Below are 24,776 nucleotides of genomic sequence, written 5' to 3' on the forward strand. Positions count from 1 at the left end.
TTGAAATTAGATGTTCGACGAGCAGGTGTCCACATACTTTTGGTCATGTAGTGTATCATTCATGTTTTTAAATCTCGTAAACGTGTCTTAGTTAAGGCTGGTTTACCATACACTTACAAAAGCTTAAGGCAGCTTAGAGTACCTACGGATCCTGTATGAAGACTGATCCTTAGAAAACCTGAGTCAGACATTGTCCGGCTCATCAATGCAGACCCATTCAATAGGGGTTTTCTATATGTGATGCAAGATGATAGCGAAAAGGGCTGCTAAAGGGAATGAAAGGGGGTGAGCGAGGTAGAGATGGAACAAGAGAGAGAGAGGAGAGACAGAGGGAGACAAAGGGAGAGAGAGAGAGAGAGAGAGAGAGAGGGAGAGAGAGGTAGACAGAGAGAGAGGGAGAGATAGTAAAAGTGAGAGAGAGAGACAGAGAGAGGGAGAGAGGGAGACAGGGAGAGAGTGAGAGAGAGATAGAGACAGAGAGAAGGAGAGAGAGTAAAAGAGAGAGACAGACAGAGACAGAGGGAGAGAGACAGAGAGATAGACAGACAGAGAGAGAGGGAGAAAGAGTAAGAGAGAGAGAGAGTGACAGACAGTGACAGACAGACAGACAGACAGACAGACAGACAGACAGACAGACAGACAGACAGACAGACAGACAGACAGACAGACAGACAGACAGACAGACAGACAGACAGACAGACAGACAGACAGAGCGAGAGCGGGTGGGCTGTGGCTGTACAAGCTCAACATGTTGTTGTGTTAGACCCAGTGTACAGTACAATTGGCACCCTATCCCCTATGTAGTGCACTATATAGGGATTAGGGTGCCATTTGGGACACAGACCCACTCTGAGCAGCTGTCACTGCTTTGATGACAAAGACCTATTCCTGAGAGTCCTGACCTGTTGTCACAGTGATATCTCTTAATTACTGTTTTCTAACCAAGGTTGAAAAGGACGACAGTGTTCAAAACAAACTGTTGTCTGTGTACATAAGAGACAGGAAGGACAAGCTGCACACAGTAGAAACCAGTGGAGACCTCTCAGAGGAGGAGGACCATCCTCCTCAGTGAATTTCATAAAAATATTATCTTTTTTAGATAAAACTATACTAAATATATTCACATGTCACCAAATAATGTATTATTAAAACACACTGTTTTGCAATGAAGGTCTACAGTAGCCTCAACAGCACACGGTAGGGTAGCACCATGGTGAAGCCGGAGGACAATTTATACCCCTTCGGGGTACATTGACTTCAATACAAAACCTAGAAGGCTCATGGTTTTCACCCCCTTCCGTAGAATAACACAATAATTATGAAAACTTCTGGAGGACATCCTCCAACCTATCAGAGCTCTTGCAGCATGAACTGACGTGTTGTCCACCCAATCAAAGGATCAGAGAATTATGCATAGTCACTTCACCCCTACCTACATCTACAAATTACCTCAACTAACCTGTACCCCGGCACTGACTCGGTACCGGTGCCCCTTATATATAGCCTCGTTATTGTTATGTTATTGTGTTACTTTTTATTATTTTAACATTTTTACTTTAGTTTATTTGGTAAATATTTTCTTAACCTTTCTTGAACTGCACTCTTGGTTAAGGGCTTGTAAGGCAGCATTGCACGGTAAGGCAGCATTGCACGGTAAGGTCTACACTTGTATTTTAGCCGCATGTGACAAATCATGTTTGATTTGATTTGATTTGATTAATCTAGCACTGAAAGCATAAGCTACAGCCAGCTCTCACAGCAGTACATACAATTAGTAGTTGATTTAAAGAGAGAGAAAGACAAAAGTTGAACAGTTTTGAACAAATACGAGAGAGAGAGAGATATAGCTTACTTACATACCCGAATCTAACTGCCTGTAGCTCAGGACCTGAAGCAAGGATATGCATATTATTTATATCATATGAAAGAAAACGCTTTGAAGTTTGTGGAAATGTGAAATGAATGTAGGAGAAAATAACACATTAGATCTGGTAAAAGATAATACAAAGAAAAAAACATATGTTTTCTATTTTTTTGTTGTTCCATCATCTTTGAAATGCAAGAGAAAGGCCAGACAGAGCAAGGGTTGAAACTGTAGAACTCAATTCCTACATTTGAATATAAAAATGGATTTCATTAAAAAAAACAATGCTACATTTTATCTCTGGGACCCTCAGGATGACAAATCAGAGCAAGATTACTGAATGTAAGTACTGTCACGCCTGCTACTGCTCTCTCTCTCTGGAGCTCGAGGGCTTCCACGCCTTAGCTGGCTCGAGAGGTCGTCTTGCCTCGGTGGGCTCGGCAGGCACCCAACCCACATCATTCTTCATCCGGCCCATCAGGCTCCCACGCCTCAGCTGGTTCGTCGGACTCCCACGCCTTAGCGGGATTGTCGGGCTTTCACGCCACAGCCGGATCGTCAGGATCCCATGCCTGAGCCAGTTCTCCAGGATCCCACGCCTCTGCCGGTTCATCAGGCTTCTACGCCCCCAGCCGGCTTGTCCAGCGCCCATGCCTCGGCCTGCCCGTCGGGCCCAAGTGGGGCGACGGGTGGTGCCCTTAGAGGGGTGGTACTGTCACGCATGCTCCCGCTCACGCTCTCTGGCGCTCGAGGGCGCCAGGCTGCCCTTCATTACGCACATGTTATGTGTTCATGTCCTATCCTGTTCCATGTCCATTCCAATTAAATGTTCACTCCCTATACCTGCTTCTCGTCTTTACCAGTGCCGATCCTTACAAGTACATTATATACTTTCAGAGGTAAATGTATCAAACCAGTTGCCATGATACATTTTTACTACTCAAACATCAGCATGGTATTTTACTGTAGTAGCTACTGTAATTTGGACACTTCAGTTAGATTAACAAGAATTTAAGATTTCTGCCCATAACAGACATGTCTTTGTCCTGGAAAGTTGGCTGTTACTTACAACGTCATTCTAGTTACATTTGCAACAACCATAGGGACCACCGATCCCATAGACATTGTGACACCGACGTAGGCTGTGTGTAGCGGTTAGCGGTTATGATATGAAGGTTTGGCTTGAAAATATTTTTTCACCTGGTCACAGACAGCTGATGTTTTGTGCACTGAAGTTAACAAGCGAAGGAAAAGGTGAGAGGAGGTGTGTAAAGGATCAATGATCTGGCTGCTATGAAAGTGATCTGTGTTGGCGTGTGATCAAGGGTGTATTTCATTAGCCGATTCTGTTGAAAAACATTTCTTAAACAGAAGGGATCGGAACGAAACAGGGATAAACGTACCTGCATGTGTCCAATAGAAACTCTTGTTTGCAGCTGTTGGATTAATGATTACATTGAGCTGGGTGAATGACAGTCTTCCAATATGCTGTAATAGAAACATGGCCATGTTCATTCAAAAAATGATCCTCCTCCCTCATCTTAAATGGCACCGACTGGTACTGGTATAAACTGCCCCCTTTAATGTTTTATTCCTGAACCAACATTGACATCTTTCTTTATTCTAGGTCATTTTTGACCAAGCAGAATGGAGACGTGGGATGTGCATATATCACATACCTACAGAAACACTCTACAAAAGACACATTTTATAGCGCAAATATATTTATAAATATTACAGAAAGAGCATATCCGTATTTCCCCTGACCAGCGTTTTTTTGCTTATTAATGTTTCTAAAAGAAATGTGTCTGCGTTATCAGGTGTCAGACCTCGTGCCAGTGTGTCATAGTGAATATCTGGCTGCTGACAGATGAATAATACTATGTTGTGCTTTGAGGGAGGGAGACTATGTTACAGGACATACCTGATCAGAGCGGAGGGAGGCTATGTTACAGGACATACCTGATCAGAGTGTTGGGAGGCTATGTTACAGGACATACCTGATCAGAGTGTTGAGAGGCTATGTTACAGGACATACCTGATCAGAGTGTTGAGAGGCTATGTTACAGGACATACCTGATCAGAGCGGAGGGAGGCTATGTTACAGGACATACCTGATCAGAGCGGAGGGAGGCTATGTTACAGGACATACCTGATCAGAGCGGAGGGAGGCTATGTTACAGGACATACCTGATCAGAATGGAGGGAGGCTATGTTACAGGACATACCTGATCAGAGCGGAGGGAGGCTATGTTACAGGACATACCTGATCAGAGCGGAGGGAGGCTATGTTACAGGACATACCTGATCAGAGTGGAGGGAGGCTATGTTACAGGACATACCTGATCAGAATGGAGGGAGGCTATGTTACAGGACATACCTGATCAGAGCGGAGGGAGGCTATGTTACAGGACATACCTGATCAGTGTTGAGAGGCTATGTTACAGGACATACCTGATCAGAGTGGAGGGAGGCTATGTTACAGGACATACCTGATCAGAGCGGAGGGAGGCTATGTTACAGGACATACCTGATCAGAGTGTTGGGAGGCTATGTTACAGGACATACCTGATCAGAGCGGAGGGAGGCTATGTTACAGGACATACCTGATCAGAGTGTTGAGAGCCTATGTTACAGGACATACCTGATCAGAGCGGAGGGAGGCTATGTTACAGGACATACCTGATCAGAGAGGAGGGAGGCTATGTTACAGGACATACCTGATCAGAGCGGAGGGAGGATATGTTACAGGACATACCTGATCAGAGTGGAGGGAGGATATGTTACAGGACATACCTGATCAGAGTGGAGGGAGGATATGTTACAGGACATACCTGATCAGAGATGAGGGAGGATATGTTACAGGACATACCTGATCAGAGTGGAGGGAGGATATGTTACAGGACATACCTGATCAGAGTGGAGGGAGGATATGTTACAGGACATACCTGATCAGAGTGGAGGGAGGATATGTTACAGGACATACCTGATCAGAGTGGAGGGAGGCTATGTTACAGGACATACCTGATCAGAGTGTTGGGAGGCTATGTTACAGGACATACCTGATCAGAGCGGAGGGAGGCTATGTTACAGGACATACCTGATCAGAGTGTTGGGAGGCTATGTTACAGGACATACCTGATCAGAGTGTTGGGAGGCTATGTTACAGGACATACCTGATCAGAGTGTTGAGAGGCTATGTTACAGGACATACCTGTTCAGAGTGGAGGGAGGCTATGTTACAGGACATACCTGATCAGAGCGGAGGGAGGCTATGTTACAGGACATACCTGATCAGAGTGTTGGGAGGCTATGTTACAGGACATACCTGATCAGAGAGAAGGGAGGATATGTTACAGGACATACCTGATCAGAGTGTTGAGAGGCTATGTTACAGGACATACCTGATCAGAGTGTTGAGAGGCTATGTTACAGGACATACCTGATCAGAGAGAAGGGAGGATATGTTACAGGACATACCTGATCAGAGAGAAGGGAGGATATGTTACAGGACATACCTGATCAGAGTGTTGAGAGGCTATGTTACAGGACATACCTGATCAGAGTGTTGAGAGGCTATGTTACAGGACATACCTGATCAGAGTGTTGGGAGGCTATGTTACAGGACATACCTGATCAGAATGGAGGCTATGTTACAGGACATACCCGATCAGAGTGTTGGGAGGCTATGTTACAGGACATACCTGATCAGAGTGTTGAGAGGCTTTGTTACAGGACATACCTGATCAGAGCGGAGGGAGGCTATGTTACAGGACATACCTGATCAGAATGGAGGCTATGTTACAGGACATACCTGATCAGAATATAGGCTATGTTACAGGACATACCTGATCAGAATGGAGGCTATGTTACAGGACATACCTGATCAGAATGGAGGCTATGTTACAGGACATACCTGATCAGAGTGGAGGGAGGCTATGTTACAGGACATACCTGATCAGAGTGTTGGGAGGCTATGTTACAGGACATACCTGATCAGAGTGTTGGGAGGCTATGTTACAGGACATACCTGATCAGAGTGGAGGATATGTTACAGGACATACCTGATCAGAGCGGAGGGAGGCTATGTTACAGGACATACCTGATCAGAGCGGAGGGAGGCTATGTTACAGGACATACCTGATCAGAGTGTTGGGAGGCTATGTTACAGGACATACCTGATCAGAGTGGAGGATATGTTACAGGACATACCTGATCAGAGCGGAGGGAGGCTATGTTACAGGACATACCTGATCAGAGCGGAGGGAGGCTATGTTACAGGACATACCTGATCAGAGTGTTGGGAGGCTATGTTACAGGACATACCTGATCAGAGTGTTGAGAGGCTATGTTACAGGACATACCTGATCAGAGTGTTGGGAGGCTATGTTACAGGACATACCTGATCAGAGTGTTGGGAGGCTATGTTACAGGACATACCTGATCAGAGCGGAGGGAGGCTATGTTACAGGACATACCTGATCAGAGTGTTGGGAGGCTATGTTACAGGACATACCTGATCAGAGCGGAGGGAGGCTATGTTACAGGACATACCTGATCAGAGCGGAGGGAGGCTATGTTACAGGACATACCTGATCAGAGTGTTGGGAGGCTATGTTACAGGACATACCTGATCAGAATGGAGGCTATGTTACAGGACATACCTGATCAGAGCGGAGGGAGGCTATGTTACAGGACATACCTGATCAGAGTGTTGGGAGGCTATGTTACAGGACATACCTGATCAGAGCGGAGGGAGGCTATGTTACAGGACATACCTGATCAGAGAGGAGGGAGGCTATGTTACAGGACATACCTGATGAGAGCGGAGGGAGGATATGTTACAGGACATACCTGATCAGAGTGGAGGGAGGATATGTTACAGGACATACCTGATCAGAGTGGAGGGAGGATATGTTACAGGACATACCTGATCAGAGATGAGGGAGGATATGTTACAGGACATACCTGATCAGAGTGGAGGGAGGATATGTTACAGGACATACCTGATCAGAGTGGAGGGAGGATATGTTACAGGACATACCTGATCAGAGTGGAGGGAGGATATGTTACAGGACATACCTGATCAGAGTGGAGGGAGGCTATGTTACAGGACATACCTGATCAGAGTGTTGGGAGGCTATGTTACAGGACATACCTGATCAGAGCGGAGGGAGGCTATGTTACAGGACATACCTGATCAGAGTGTTGGGAGGCTATGTTACAGGACATACCTGATCAGAGTGTTGGGAGGCTATGTTACAGGACATACCTGATCAGAGTGTTGAGAGGCTATGTTACAGGACATACCTGTTTAGAGTGGAGGGAGGCTATGTTACAGGACATACCTGATCAGAGCGGAGGGAGGCTATGTTACAGGACATACCTGATCAGAGTGTTGGGAGGCTATGTTACAGGACATACCTGATCAGAGAGAAGGGAGGATATGTTACAGGACATACCTGATCAGAGTGTTGAGAGGCTATGTTACAGGACATACCTGATCAGAGTGTTGAGAGGCTATGTTACAGGACATACCTGATCAGAGAGAAGGGAGGATATGTTACAGGACATACCTGATCAGAGAGAAGGGAGGATATGTTACAGGACATACCTGATCAGAGTGTTGAGAGGCTATGTTACAGGACATACCTGATCAGAGTGTTGAGAGGCTATGTTACAGGACATACCTGATCAGAGTGTTGGGAGGCTATGTTACAGGACATACCTGATCAGAATGGAGGCTATGTTACAGGACATACCCGATCAGAGTGTTGGGAGGCTATGTTACAGGACATACCTGATCAGAGCGGAGGGAGGCTATGTTACAGGACATACCTGATCAGAATGGAGGCTATGTTACAGGACATACCTGATCAGAATATAGGCTATGTTACAGGACATACCTGATCAGAATGGAGGCTATGTTACAGGACATACCTGATCAGAATGGAGGCTATGTTACAGGACATACCTGATCAGAGTGGAGGGAGGCTATGTTACAGGACATACCTGATCAGAGTGTTGGGAGGCTATGTTACAGGACATACCTGATCAGAGTGTTGGGAGGCTATGTTACAGGACATACCTGATCAGAGTGGAGGATATGTTACAGGACATACCTGATCAGTGCGGAGGGAGGCTATGTTACAGGACATACCTGATCAGAGCGGAGGGAGGCTATGTTACAGGACATACCTGATCAGAGTGTTGGGAGGCTATGTTACAGGACATACCTGATCAGAGTGGAGGATATGTTACAGGGCATACCTGATCAGAGCGGAGGGAGGCTATGTTACAGGACATACCTGATCAGAGCGGAGGGAGGCTATGTTACAGGACATACCTGATCAGAGTGTTGGGAGGCTATGTTACAGGACATACCTGATCAGAGTGTTGAGAGGCTATGTTACAGGACATACCTGATCAGAGTGTTGGGAGGCTATGTTACAGGACATACCTGATCAGAGTGTTGGGAGGCTATGTTACAGGACATACCTGATCAGAGCGGAGGGAGGCTATGTTACAGGACATACCTGATCAGAGTGTTGGGAGGCTATGTTACAGGACATACCTGATCAGAGCGGAGGGAGGCTATGTTACAGGACATACCTGATCAGAGCGGAGGGAGGCTATGTTACAGGACATACCTGATCAGAGTGTTGGGAGGCTATGTTACAGGACATACCTGATCAGAGTGTTGGGAGGCTATGTTACAGGACATACCTGATCAGAGCGGAGGGAGGCTATGTTACAGGACATACCTGATCAGAGCGGAGGGAGGCTATGTTACAGGACATACCTGATCAGAGCGGAGGGAGGCTATGTTACAGGACATGTCTGATCAGAATGAATACAGCAGAGTATCTATCTGTCACAGCTTTATCTTATCATGACTGACAATGACATCTTAATATCATGTCTGATCGGACCTGATTCATCATGATCTTATCATAAATGACCATGATGTCTTGATATCATATATTTTCTGACGTGACATATTATGATCTTATCATAAATGACCATGATGTCTTGATATCATATATTTTCTGACGTGACATATCATGATCTTATGACGACTGAACATCTCTCTGTCTCGTGGCTTGTCTGTAAATGTTAATACAAACAGGTCAATATTATATGTCTGGAGATGAAAGGGACGTCCGCTGTGTTATGTTCAGTACCCATCAATATGTTATGCAGTGTATGTATTGTGTACATCTGTATGTGTGTTTGTAGGTGTGTGTGTAGGTGTGATGTGCTGTGTGTGTGTAGGTGTTCATCACAAAATTATTTTTACTGAGCGTGGTGGTGTGATGTATTTGGCTGCTTGTAGGAGTTAGGAGAGCCTCAGCCGCCGGCTTGGTTTGGCTCTGCAGTTAAGTCCCAGTGCAAGACCAGCCAATAGAACGAGAGAGAGGGGAGAGGGGGCGGGGTCAAGTGCGAGAGGGAGGCAGACTCAGCGAATGAGAGAGAGAGAGAGAGAGAGAGAGGTCTTCAGAGCGCAGTATGCCCTTGCTTCCCTCTCTAGTACAGAACTGAAAGGAGACCGGGCAGAGGAACAGAGCAACAGAGGAACACAGTAATAGTAGAGCTGGAAAAGAAAGAGACTGAAAGAGTACGGCATAAAAAGGACAGGGAGAGAGAGAGAGAAAGGGCGTAAAAGAAGGGGACAGGTGTGAAGAGATAGAGAGACAGAGAGACAGAGATAGAGAGAGAAAGTGCTCGATAGTGATCTGTGCAGCTTCTACTCTACTACTACTACTCTACCACCAGCAGGACCATGGAGACAGGCAGCCCCAGGAAGATCCAGTTCACCATGCCTCTCCTGGACTCACACCTGGACCCGGAGGCTGCTGAACAGGTGAGAAGGCAGTGGGGGGGATCATACAGGACCTTACACAAGCAGATAGCTTGTTACTTACAGGATCAATGACTTACAGTTTTACCGGTGCGTTCGCAGCCAGTCTTTAATCTGAAAAGACATGGGGGCAGGCTGGAAATGGGGCTAGGCTAGTGGGTCGCAGGCGGTTATGGCACAGGACCTCATAGTCTCTCAATAGTGTCCGTTCTGAGAGCATTCGGTGTGTCGGGATCAATTAGTTATGACACGGGGAGGTTATAGCCCTTACAGAGCAGAGTGTGAATCGCAATAGTTGGTGCAACTATTAAATTGGTTATTTGCATTGACTCCTCCTTCTGTTTTATTAAATTATTATATATATTTTTTTTACGCTGCTGCTACTCACTGTTTATAATCTATGCATAGTCACTTTACCCCTACCTACATGTACATATTACCTCAATTACCTGGACTAATCTGTACCCCCTGCACATTGTCTTTGTACCGGTACCCCTGTATATAGAGTTGTTATTGTTATTTTATTGTGTTATTTTATTTTATTTTTTACTTTAGTTAGTAAATATTATTTTTATTCTTATTTTTCTTAAAGCTGCATTGCTGGTTAACGGCTTGTAAGTAAGCATTTCACTGTAAGGTCTACAACTGTTGTATTCGGCGCAGGTGACAAATAACATTTTATTTGATTTGATTTAACTTCTTATGGCTGCAAGGGGCAGTATTGAGTAGCCAGTTAAATCGTGCCCATTTCAAACGGCCTCGTACTCAATTCTTGCTCGTACAATATGCATATTATTATTACTATTGGATAGAAAACACTCTCTAGTTTCTAAAACCGTTTGAATTATTTCTCTGAGTGAAACAGAAGTCATTCTGCAGCACACTTCCTGACCAGGAAGTGGAATGTTAGAAATCGATGCTCTGTTCAACTTCCTGCCTATACATGGGCATGATACGTAAGAGTCTACATACACTTCATACACCTTCCCCTGGTTGTCAAGAGGCGGTGAGAGAAAAAAAATTGTGTTTATCTTGGTCTGAGGTGGAATTAAAGCTCTTTGTTTGACGTGACCGTCCACTTCCTGTTTCTGGAGCGCGCGAAAGAGGACATGGATTTGCCTTCTGTTTTGCTCTCGTTATGGACGACTAACATCTCCGTCTTAGATTTTATTTGATACATGTGACCATATCATCGTAAAGTATGTTTTTTCAATATAGTTTAATCAGATTATTGAAATTTTTTCGGGAGTTTTGCCGTGTTCCGTTCTCTGACTTTGTTTACGTTGGAGAGATCCGTGCCACTTGGCAAGTGCGCTTCCTAAATCGAGAGGGAAAATGAAGGTTCTAAATCCAAACACCGACTGTTCTGGACAAAGGACACCTTGTCCAACATTCTGATGAAAGATCAGCAAAAGTAAGAAACATTTTATGATGCTATTTCATATATCTGTCGAACTGTGTACTAGTCGTGGGCGGCCAACGTTTTGGCTACTCTAAGCTATACCGAAGCTGCATAACGTAATGAAGTTATTTTTAGAATTCTAACACTGTGATTTCATTAATAACTAATGGATCTATCATTTCCTATACAACATGTATTTTTTTAGTTATGTTTATGAATAGCTATTTGGTCAGAATATGTGTGTCAGAAAAAGTGTCAGTAAAATATCCGAACATTGTGGGAAATAGTAGCTACGTTAGCATAATGGGTAACCACTGATTTCAGCTCTAAATATGCACATTTTTGAACAAAACATAAGTGTATGTATAACCTGATGTTATAGGACTGTCATCTGAGGAAGAACATCAAGGTTAGTCAAAAATTATATATCTTTTGCCTGTTTGTTACGATCGCTTACTTTTGCTAATGGGAAATTGTTTGTGTTTTTGGCTATTGTGGCTACGCTAATATAACGCTATATTGTGTTTTCGGTGTAAAACACTTGATAAATCGGAAATATTGTCTGGAATCACAAGATGCCTGTCTTTCAATTGCTGTACACTATGTATTTTTCAGAAATGTTTTATGATGAGTAACTAGGTATTTGACGTTGGTGTCTGTAAATATTATGGCTGCTTTCGGTGCAATTTCTGACTGTAGCTGCAATGTAAACTATGATTTATACCTGAAATATGCACATTTTTCTAACAAAACATATGCTATACAATAAATATGTTATCAGACTGTCATCTGATGAAGTTGTTTCTTGGTTAGTGGCTATTTATATCTTTATTTGGTCGAATTTGTGATAGCTACTGATGGAGTAAAAAACTGATGGAGTAAGAAAAGTGGTGTCTTTTGCTAACGTGGTTAGCTAATAGATTTACATATTTTGTCTTCCCTGTAAAACATTTTAAAAATCGGACATGTTGGCTTGATTCACAAGATGTGTACCTTTCATATGCTGTATTGGACTTGTTAATGTGTGAAAGTTAAATATTAAAAAAATATATCTTTTGAATTTCGCGCCCTGCACTTTGACCTGGCTGTTGTCATAAGTGTACCGACGTCGGGCTTGCACGCCAAACAGGTTAAAGCTCACGCGCCAAACAGGTTAAAGCTCAACGGCGTCGGCACACTTATGACAACAGCCACTTCAAGTGCAGGGCGCGAAATTCAAAAGATATATTTTTTAAATATTTAACTTTCACACATTAACAAGTCCAATACAGCAAATGAAAGGTACACATCTTGTGAATCCAGCCAACATGTCCGATTTTTAAAATGTTTTACAGCGAAAACAGCACGTATATTTATGTTAGCTCACCACCAAATACAAAAAAGGACAGACATTTTTCACAGCACAGGTAGCATGCACAAAGCCAACCTAACTAACCAAGAACCAACCAAACTAACCAACAAACAACTTCATCAGATGACAGTCTTATAACATGTTATACAATAAATCTATGTTTTGTTCGAAAAATGTGCATATTTCAGGTATAAATCATAGTTTACATTGCAGCTACAATCAGAAATTGCACCGAAAGCAGCCATAATAATTACAGACACCAACGTCAAATACCTAATTACTCATCATAAAACATTTCTGAAAAATACATAGTGTACAGCAAATGAAAGACAGGCATCTTGTGATTCCAGCCAATATTTCCGATTTATTAAGTGTTTTACAGCGAAAACACAATATAGCGTTATATTAGCTTACCACAATAGCCAAAAATACAAGCCATTTCCCAGCAGAAAAAGTTAGCGATCGTGACAAACCAGTAAAAGATATATAATTTTTGACTAACCTTGATATTCTTCATCAGATGACAGTCCTATAACATCAGGTTATACATATACTTATGTTTTGTTCGAAAATGTGCATATTTAGAGCTGAAATCAGTGGTTATACAATGTGCTAACGTAGCTACTATTTCCCACAACGTCCGGATATTTTTCTGACACTTTTTCTGACACACATATTCTGACCAAATAGCTATTCATAAACATAACTAAAAAATACATGTTGTATAGGAAATGATAGATCCATTAGTTCTTAATGAAATCGCAGTGTTAGAATTCTAAAAAATAACTTCATTACGACATCCAGCTTCGGTATAGCTAGAGTACCCAAAAGTTGGGCTCCGACGACTAATTCACATGTACGACAGATATATGAAATAGCATCATAAAATGTTTCTTACTTTTGCTGATCTTTCATCAGAATGTTGGACAAGGGGTCCTTTGTCGGGAACAATCATTGTTTGGATTTAGAACGGCCACTTTCCCTCTCGATTTAGCAAGCACACTAGCCAAGTGGCACGAATCTCTCCATCGTCAACAAAGTCAGAGAACGGAACACGGCAAAACTCCCGAAAAAATTTCAATAATCTGATTAAACTATATTGAAATAACATACTTTACGATGATATGGTCACATGTATCAAATAAAATCAAAGCCGGAGATAGTAGTCGCCTATAACGGCAGCTAAACAGAAGGCAAATCCAGGTACCTTCTCGCGCTCTCCAGAAAACCGGAAATGGGGGACACGTCATACAAAGAGCTTGTATTCCACTTCAGACCAAGATAAACACTCAATTTCTTCTCTCACTGCCTCTTGACATCCAGGGGAAGGTCTATGAAGTGCATGTATACTAATACGTATCATGCCCATTTATAGGCAGGAAGTAGAACAGAGCCTCGATTTCAGACTTTCCACTTCCTGGTCAGGAAGTTTGTGCCAAATGAGTTCTGTTTGACTCACAGATATAATTCAAACGGTTTTAGAAACTAGAGAGTGTTTTCTATCCAATAGTAATAATAATATGCATATTGTACGAGCAAGAATTGAGTACGAGGCCGTTTGAAATGGGCACCTTTTATCTGGCTACTCAATACTGCCCTTGCAGCCCAAACAGGTTAAATTAAAATCTCCTCACCATCATATGTAAGCCAACAATGTACACAACACTCTCCCCGCCTTTCATGATCCGTCCAGCCGTTACCGAGAACCACCATACTGGATTGTTTACAGGGCTGTCAGCATAAGGGGTCATCAGACAATGTTTTACCAAAACCTACGTAACTCAAAATCTACTCATCGGACAAAAACAAGGATACAGCGTCCATCAGGTGACCATTAGACTTACAGAACCAGTCAACAGTTTGGACACACCTACTCATTCAAGGGTTTTTCTTAATTTTTACTATCTTCTGCATTGTAGAATAATAGTGAAGACATCAAAACTATGAAATAACACATATGAAATCATGTAGTAACCAAAAAAGTGTTAAACAATTCAAAATATATTTTATATTTGAGATTCTTCAAAGTAGCCACCCTTTGCCTTGATGACAGCTTTGAACACTCTTGGCATTCTCTCAATCAGCTTCATGAGGTATTCACCCGGAAATGCATTTCAATTAGCAAGTGTGCCTTGTTAAAAGTGAATTTGTGAAATTTCTTTCCGTCTTAATGCCAATCAGTTGTGTTGTGACAAGGTAGGGGGGTATACAGAAGATAGCCCTATTTGGTAAAACACCAAGTCCATATTATGGCATTACATTACTTTAAGACATGAAGGTCAGTGAATGCAGAACATTTCAAGAACTTTGAAAGTTTCTTCAAGTGCCGTCGCAAAAACCATCAAGCGCTATGATGAAACTGGTTCTCATGAGGACCGCCACAGGAAAGGAAGACCCAGAGTTACCTCTGCTGCAGAGGATAACTTCATTAGAGTTACCAGCCTCAGAGTTCTAATAACAGACACATCTCAACATCAACTGTTCAGAGGAGACTGCGTGAATCAGGCCTTCATGGTCGAATTGCTGCAAAGAAACCACTTCTAAAGGACACCAATAATAAAAAGAGACTTGCTTGGGCCAAGAAATATGAGCAATGGACATTAGACCGGTGGAAATCTGTCCTTTGGTCTGATGAGTCCAAGTTTAAGATTTTTGGTTTCAACCGCCGTGTCTTTGTGAGATGCAAGGTGAACGGATGATCTCCGCATGTTTAGTTCCCACCGTTAAGCATGGAGGAGGAGGTGTGGGGGTGCTTTGATGGTGACGCTCAGTGATTTATTTAGAATTCAAGGCACACATTACCAGCATGGCTACCACAGCATTCTGCAGCGATACGCCATCCCATCTGGTTTGCGCTTAGTGGGACTATCATTTGTTTTTCAACTGGACAATGACCAAACACACCTCCAGGCTGTGTAAGGGCTATTTGATCAATACGGAGAGTGATGGAGTGCTGCATCAGATGACCTGGCCTCCACAATCACCCGACCTTAACCCAATTGAGATTGTTTGGGTTGGACAGCAGAGTGAAGGAAAAGCAGCCACCGATTGCTCAGCATATGTGGGATCGCCTTCAAGACTGTTGGAAAAGCATTCCAGGTGAAGCTGGTTGAGACAATGCCTAGCGTGTGCAAAGCTGTCATCAAGGCAAAGGGTGGCTACTTTGAAGAATCTCAAACATAAAATATATTTCGATTTGTTGAACACTTTTTGTTACTACATGATTCCATGTGTGTTATTTCATAGTTTTGATGTCTTCACTATTATTCTACAATGTAGAAAATAGTAAAAATACAGAAAAACCCTTGAATGAGTAGGTGTGTCCAAATATTTGACTGGTACTGTATATATATAAATATATACAATGAGGCTGTATGTATTTTTAGATATAGGCCTATTTATTGTGCATGTGTATTATTGTATCGTCATCACCTTTATAGCAACACTAAATACAAACACACACATAACACATCTCAGAGGTAATGAACTGTCCATTGTTCAGCACAGCAATTGATAAAACAGGACCATGTTTGAAAAAACAAGTGGTTCTGAGCTTATGTCAATATTACACAGGTGAGTTGATATCATTCTGTCACAGCTTCCCATGTTGATAGTGGGTATGTCAATATTACACAGGTGAGTTGATATCATTCTGTCACAGCTTCCCATGTTGATAGTGGGTATGTCAATATTACACAGGTGAGTTGATATCATTCTGTCACAGCTTCCCATGTTGATAGTGGGTATGTCAATATTACACAGGTGAGTTGATATCATTCTGTCACAGCTTCCCATGTCGATAGTGGGTATGTCAATATTACACAGGTGAGTTGATATCATTCTGTCACAGCTTCCCATGTTGATAGTGGGTATGTCAATATTACACAGGTGAGTTGATATCATTCTGTCACAGCTTCCCATGTTGATAGTGGGTATGTCAATATTACACAGGTGAGTTGATATCATTCTGTCACAGCTTCCCATGTTGATAGTGGGTATGTCAATATTACACAGGTGAGTTGATATCATTCTGTCACAGCTTCCCATGTTGATAGTGGGTATGTCAATATTACACAGGTGAGTTGATATCATTCTGTCACAGCTTCCCATGTTGATAGTGGGTATGTCAATATTACACAGGTGAGTTGATATCATTCTGTCACAGCTTCCCATGTCGATAGTGGGTATGTCAATATTACACAGGTGAGTTGATATCATTCTGTCACAGCTTCCCATGTTGATAGTGGGTATGTCAATATTACACAGGTGAGTTGATATCATTCTGTCACAGCTTCCCATGTTGATAGTGGGTATGTCAATATTACACAGGTGAGTTGATATCATTCTGTCACAGCTTCCCATGTTGATAGTGGGTATGTCAATATTACACAGGTGAGTTGATATCATTCTGTCACAGCTTCCCATGTTGATAGTGGGTATTGTAAATAGTAATTCTGTGCCAGTTAATTTCATTTCCATTGAAAGCTCTGTTAGTTACCATATGGAACACACTGTGGTTAGCTCCACCTATGCTACTAATTGTCATATCAAGATATCATATTGCTGTATGTGCTCCTAAGCCCAGGGGTACTTTTAATAGTAATCTTGTGCACATTTACCTGAATTCTATTATTATTTCTGCCATTTTGTATGCAATCAGGAAGCCCATTGTGGCTAGCTCATCCAGTTCTATTAACAATTGTGTCAGCATGTATCCACCATGGACACTCCTGCTGTTTTCAAATCTTGCACAGGGCTTGGACTGTTCCATATAAATGTGCAAAGCCTGATGTTTAACATTTCTGGATGTATGGGTGCATGACACTAGCCCAGACGTTACGGTCATCTCAGAGACCTGGCTGAATAATTTGATTATGGAGAAGGACGTTGCCGTTGCGGACTACAACATTTTTAGATGTGATAGACTGCTGTTATGGCATAATGCTCTCTTAGCATGTCTGTCCCCAAAATGTAAGAGCTGTTGGTTGTAAAAGTAGCCATAAGCTAGAATGTGCATATATTTATTACTGAGGTATACTGCCTCCCAGCCGCTTCGCGGAGGCTGTTGGTACTATTTCTGATTATTTTAAACCCTTTCTGGTATCTAAACTGGTTGTGTTAGGAGATGTAAATCTTGATTGGCTTACCTTATCCTGACTAACCGTCCCCATAAGTATTTGGCTACTGGTGTTTTTGCATATTATGTCAGCGACCACTGGCCTATTGATTCGTCTTAGAGGTACCAAATTGGAAAACTCTGACCATCGTATAATTGTGAAGATGAAAAAAATTCTCGCCCCAGGCGTTCCTTCATGATCGTTATTATTGAGAGCTTTTTTCTACTAGACCCTGTTTTGGCACTCACATTTTTCTCATCCATTTTTTTATCTCTCTGGCTGAGCAACTCCGAGTAAAAAAACTAGACTAATCCATGGTACTCTCCTGTACTCTCAGACATCTTCTTCATAAAAAATCTACAAAATATTATGCTTAAACTCATATACAATAACTGATAAAATCCGATTATTTTTGAAAGAATGTTTTAAAAATGGTATAATCCCTGTAAATTATATCATAAATGGGACTGGTGGAGTTATGTCACACATGCAACTAACAAAAATATATGAAAATGTCTGCTCTAACCAAAATTACAACCAACTAATTGCAGCATTTCTGTAAAAATGTAAGAGGCAAGTGGAAAGGGGAGAAGGTAAGGAACTTATCTGTCGACATTAAAGACCAAAATTGATTAAAGAAAATTGTGATAAATAAAAAAGTATACCCTTTTCATTTAAGGACCAAAAAATGGACAGCTGTGCCTTTTAAGTCATAAAATAGTTGGGAAGAGATTTTTTATGTACCAATTCCATGGCACATGGTTTATGAACTGATACACAAAATGACGGTTGTTTGAAAACTTTGAGTTTTTCTATTTCAATTATTATACAAAATTCTTGCAACCAATAGAATATTATGTATATATGGGGGATACAACCATCCCAGGTCTGCAAATCTTGATGCAAAGAGACAGAATCATTAGATCATTTGTTTTGGTACTGTCCACATGTACAGTAGCATGTTTTTGGTAGCAGGTTCAGAATTGGCTGAAGAATTGCAACATTTACTTGTTGATTTGAAAAGTCATAGTCAATCGATCAATAATATAATGCAATATAATATAAGAGCAAAACATTTGATCTTTGATTTACAATCTGTAGAAACTATGAGAATAGAAAAGGTCAGGACTTTTGTGAAACATCACAGCACAGTTGAAAAATATATGGCAAATAGAAATCAAAGCAGGATGGTGTTCAGAGATAGATGGGAGGGGTTGAGGGGAGCTGAAGGATGGGACTGGATGGTGTTCAGAGATAGATGGGAGGGATGGAGTGGGGCTAAAGGGTGGGACTAAAAACAACAAGTTAACCAATGTAAAATATACTGTGTCCGTAAAATGTATATAGTACGTATACGCTGCAAGTAGAAGCCTAAGTGTTGTTTATCCACCCCTTTCCAGGCTCCCTTGTCTTGCAAAAATCCTATAATCATTTGTCAACAAACAGCTACGTTATTATCTATCAGTAAATGGTGTTCTTTATATTAACCAATCCGGATTCAGACCTAAACATGGTACCACTATGGCTACCGTGCTTGTTGTAAGTAATATTGCAAATGCCTTAGATGATAGCATGAATTGTGCTTCCATGTTTGTAGACTTGTCAAAAGCTTTTAGTACTGTAGACCATGTAATTCTGCTGAATATGGTACTGATGCTTCCCGATGGTTTCATAATTATCTCAATTACAGAACTCAGGCCATCAAGGTAGATTATGTCAAAAAATATATATACATATTAATTTGTGCGCAGATACAGTGTTGTATTCCACAGATACAGTGTTGTATTCCACAGATACAGTGTTGTATTCCATTGATAGTGTTGTATTCCATTGATACAGTGTTTTATTCCACAGATACAGTGTTGTATTCCACAGATACAGTGTTGTATTCCACAGATACAGTGTTGTATTCCATTGATATAGTGTTGTATTCCATTGATACAGTGTTGTATTCCACAGATACAGTGTTGTATTCCACAGATACAGTGTTGTATTCCACTGACACAGTGTTGTATTCCACAGATACAGTGTTGTATTCCACAGATACAGTGTTGTATTCCACAGATACAGTGTTTTATTCCACAGATACAGTGTTGTATTCCACAGATGCAGTATTGTATCCCAATGATACAGTGTTGTATTCCATTGATACAGTGTTGTATTCCACAGATGCAGTGTTGTATTCCATTGATATAGTGTTGTATTCCACAGAAACAGTGTTGTATTCCACAGCTAGTGTTGTATTCCATTGATAGAGAGTTGTATTCCACAGATACAGTGTTGTATTCCATTGATACAGTGTTGTATTCCATTGATACAGTGTTGTATTCCATTGATACAGTGTTTTATTCCACAGATACAGTGGTGTATCCCAATGATACAGTTTTGTATTCCATTGATTCAGTGTTGTATTCCACAGATACAGTGTTGTATTCCACAGATACAGTGTTGTATTCCATTGATATAGTGTTGTATTCCATTGATACAGTGTTGTATTCCACAGATACAGTGTTGTATTCCACAGATACAGTGTTGTATTCCACTGATACAGTGTTGTATTCCACAGATACAGTGTTGTATTCCACAGATACAGTGTTGTATTCCACAGATACAGTGTTTTATTCCACAGATACAGTGTTGTATTCCACAGAAACAGTGTTGTATTCCACAGCTAGTGTTGTATTCCATTGATACAGTGTTGTATTCCACAGATACAGTGTTGTATTCCATTGATACAGTGTTGTATTCCATTGATACAGTGTTGTATTCCATCGATACAGTGTTTTATTCCACAGATACAGTGTTGTATCCCAATGATACAGTTTTGTATTCCATTGATTCAGTGTTGTATTCCACAGATACAGTGTTGTATTCCACAGATACAGTGTTGTATTCCATTGATACAGTGTTGTATTCCACAGATACAGTGTTGTATTCCATTATACAGTGTTGTATTCCACAGATACAGTGTTGTATTCCACAGATACAGTGTTGTATTCCACAGATACAGTGTTTTATTCCACAGATACAGTGTTGTATTCCACAGAAACAGTGTTGTATTCCACAGCTAGTGTTGTATTCCATTGATACAGTGTTGTATTCCACAGATACAGTGTTGTATCCCAATGATACAGTGTTGTATTCCATTGATACAGTGTTGTATTCCACAGATACAGTGTTGTATTCCACAGATACAGTGTTGTATTCCATTGATACAGTGCTGTATTCCACAGATGCAGTGTTGTATCCCAATGATACAGTGTTGTATTCCATTGATACAGTGTTGTGTTCCACAGATACAGTGTTGTATTCCACAGATACAGTTTTGTATTCCATTGATACAGTGTTGTATTCCATTGATACAGTGTTGTATTCCACAGATACAGTGTTGTATTCCATTGATACAGTGTTGTATTCCATTGATACAGTGTTGTGTTCCACAGATACAGTGTTGTATTCCATTGATACAGTGTTGTATTCCACAGATACAGTGTTGTATCCCATTGATACAGTGTTGTATTCCACAGATACAGTGTTGTATCCCAATGATACAGTTTTGTATTCCATTGATACAGTGTTGTATTCCATTGATACAGTGTTGTATTCCATTGATACAGTGTTGTATTCCATTGATACAGTGTTGTATTCCACAGATACAGTGTTGTATCCCAATGATACAGTTTTGTATTCCATTGATACAGTGTTGTATTCCATTGATACAGTTTTGTATTCCACTGATACAGTGTTGTATTCCATTGATACAGTGTTGTATTCCATTGATACAGAGTTGTATTCCACAGATACAGTGTTGTATTCCACAGATACAGTGTTGTATTCCACAGATTCAGTGTTGTATCCCAATGATACAGTGTTGTATTCCATTGATGCAGTGTTGTATTCCATTGATACAGTCTTGTATTCCATTGATACAGTGTTGTATTACATTGATACAGTGTTGTATTCCCCAGATACAGTGTTGTATCCCAATGATACAGTTTTGTATTCCATTGATACAGTGTTGTATTCCATTGATACAGTGTTGTATCCCAATGATACAGTGTTGTATTCCATTGATACAGTGTTGTATTCCACAGATACAGTGTTGTATCCCATTGATACAGTGTTGTATTCCACAGATACAGTGTTGTATCCCAATGATACAGTTTTGTATTCCATTGATACAGTGTTGTATTCCATTGATACAGTGTTGTATTCCATTGATACAGTGTTGTATTCCATTGATACAGTGTTGTATTCCATTGATACAGTGTTGTATTCCATTGATACAGTGTTGTGTTCCACAGATACAGTCTTGTATTCCATTGATACAGAGTTGTATTCCACAGATACAGTGTTGTATTCCACAGATACAGTGTTGTATTCCACAGATTCAGTGTTGTATCCCAATGATACAGTGTTGTATTCCATTGATGCAGTGTTGTATTCCATTGATACAGTGTTGTATTCCATTGATACCGTGTTGTATTCCATTGATACAGTGTTGTATTCCACAGATGCAGTGTTGTATTCCACAGATACAGTGTTGTATTCCATTGATACAGTGTTATTCCATTGATACAGTGTTGTATTCCACAGATGCAGTGTTATATTCCACAGATACAGTGTTGTATTCCATTGATACAGTGTTGTATTCCATTGCTCCATCAGTTGACCAAGCCTTTTCAAATTGGAAGACAGATTTTCTAGCACTGTAGAGGTCACTATTGACTCTAAAGTCAGTGCTGAATGTAAATATAACAAAATGCTCTTTCTAGGTCCCACTTTCTAGGTCCCATACAATTCTGGTGCACTGCCCTTCTATCCGTGATTTATTATATGTAACTTTAGGTTAAGTGTATGCGTGCGTGTGTGTGTGTGAGGGTGCATGATGAGAGAAAGGTGTTGCTCAGGGATCACAGTGGAGTCAGCCTCTGGCTATATCTCAGCCTGATGTACTGAGAGTGGGGTCAACCTCTGGCTATATCTCAGCCTGATGTACTGAGAGTGGGGTCAACCTCTGGCTATATCTCAGCCTGATGTACTGAGAGTGGGGTCAGCCTCTGGCTATATCTCAGCCTGATGTACTGAGAGTGTGGTCAGTCTCTGGCTATATCTCAGCCTGATGTACTGAGAGTGGGGTCAGCCTCTGGCTATATCTCAGCCTGATGTACTGAGAGTGTGGTCAGTCTCTGGCTATATCTCAGCCTGATGTACTGAGAGTGGGGTCAGCCTCTGGCTATATCTCAGCCTGATGTACTGAGAGTGTGGTCAGTCTCTGGCTATATCTCTGTCTGATGTACTGAGTGTGGAGTCAGTCTCTGGCTATATCTCAGCCTGATGTACTGAGAGTGTGGTCAGCCTCTGGCTATATCTCAGCCTGATGTACTGAGTGTGGAGTCAGTCTCTGGCTATATCTCAGCCTGATGTACTGAGTGTGGAGTCAACCTCTGGCTATATCTCTGTCTGATGTACTGAGTGTGGAGTCAGTCTCTGGCTATATCTCTGTCTGATGTACTGAGTGTGGAGTCAGTCTCTGTGTCACGTTCCTGACCTTATTTCCCTTGTTTTGTATTTATTTAGTATGGTCAGGGCGTGAGTTGGGGTGGGTTGTCTATGTGTGTTTTTCTATGTTGGGGTTTTGTGTTCGGCCTGGTATGATTCTCAATCAGAGGCAGCTGTCAATCGTTGTCCCTGATTGAGAATCATACTTAGGGCCTCCCGGGTGGCGCAGTGGTCTAGGGCACTGCATCGCAGTGCTAACTGCGCCACCAGAGTCTCTGGGTTCGCGCCCAGGCTCTGTCGCAGCCGGCCGCGACCGGGAGGTCCGTGGGGCGACGCACAATTGGGCTAGCGTCGTCCGGGTTAGGGAGGGTTTGGCCAGTAGGGATATCCTTGTCTCATCGCGCTCCAGCGACTCCTGTGGCGGGCCGGGCGCAGTGCGCGCTAACCAAGGGGGCCAGGTGCACGGTGTTTCCTCCGACACATTGGTGCGGCTGGCTTCCGGGTTGGAGGCGCGCTGTGTTAAAGAAGCAGTGCGGCTTGGTTGGGTTGTGCTTCGGAGGACGCATGGCTTTCGACCTTCGTCTCTCCCGAGCCCGTACGGGAGTTGTAGCGATGAGACAAGATAGTAATTACTAGCGATTGGATACCACGAAAATTGGGGAGAAAAGGGGATAAAATTTATATATATATAAAAAAAAAAAAAGAGAATCATACTTAGGCAGCTGGGGTTTCACGTTTGGTTTGTGGGTGTTTGTTTCCTGTGTCAGTGTTTGTGCCACACGGGACTGTTACGGTTAGTTCTTTTGTTATTTTGTATTGTGTCTTGTTTTCGTGGATATTAAAATCATGGAAACTTACCACTCTGCACATCCTTCTCGCCTCTCCTCGTCCGAGGAGTAGGAAGAAATAGACTGCCGTTACACTCTGGCTATATCTCAGCTTGATTGAGAGTGGAGTCAGCTCTCTGTGAGCTGTAATGTGAGCATGGTGGTCAATTAATGAGATTGTTAATTTAGCTGGTATAGAATCGCTATGAGGAGGAAGTGAACCATGAATCACTCTGTCCTCTTGTTACGATATCAATAGGCACTAAATACTGAGGAGGAAGTGAACCATGAATCACTCTGTCCTCTTGTTACGATATCAATAGGCACTAAATACTGAGGAGGAAGTGAACCATGAATCACTCTGTCCTCTTGTTACGATATCAATAGGCACTAAATACTGAGGAGGAAGTGAACCATGAATCACTCCGTTCTCTTGTTACGATATCAATAGGCTCTAAATACTGAGGAGGAAGTGAACCATGAATCACTCTGTCCTCTTGTTACGATATCAATAGGCACTAAATACTGAGGAGGAAGTGAACCATGAATCACTCTGTCCTCTTGTTACGATATCAATAGTCACTAAATACTGAGGAGGAAGTGAACCATCTGTTCGAACACTATTTGGTGCTGTATGAGGTTGTGTGTGTGTGTGTGTGTGTTTGCACATTCGCATGTGTGTGTGTGTGTGTTATTTTGCCCGTGCATACGTTGGTAGGCTGCTTTGCTGTCCTACAGTTACCTCTACTGTAATGATATAAGTTGTGTAAATCTCCTTCTCCCTCTGTTAGAGTCAGACAGCCTTGAGCACTGATCATGTAGCTCTCAGCCGCCCTGCAGAGAGAGACGTGG

At 41.9% G+C, this 24,776-nt stretch overlaps 1 protein-coding gene across 1 annotated transcript in view; it reads left to right on the forward strand.

Annotated features, from left to right (window-relative positions):
- Positions 1–9,527: 9,527 nt before the first annotated feature.
- The window catches only part of LOC120064883 (protein phosphatase 1 regulatory subunit 1A-like), a 53,770-nt gene continuing 38,521 nt past the window's right edge, over positions 9,528–24,776 (forward strand). Inside the window, exon 1 of the mRNA XM_039015475.1 lies at positions 9,528–9,728. Within this exon, the coding sequence (XP_038871403.1) occupies positions 9,648–9,728 (81 nt within the window). The 5' untranslated portion in view covers positions 9,528–9,647. The remainder of the gene's footprint in view (positions 9,729–24,776) is intronic.

This window comes from Salvelinus namaycush, chromosome 20, assembly GCF_016432855.1.
Source record: "Salvelinus namaycush isolate Seneca chromosome 20, SaNama_1.0, whole genome shotgun sequence".
Lineage (NCBI taxonomy): Eukaryota > Metazoa > Chordata > Actinopteri > Salmoniformes > Salmonidae > Salvelinus > Salvelinus namaycush.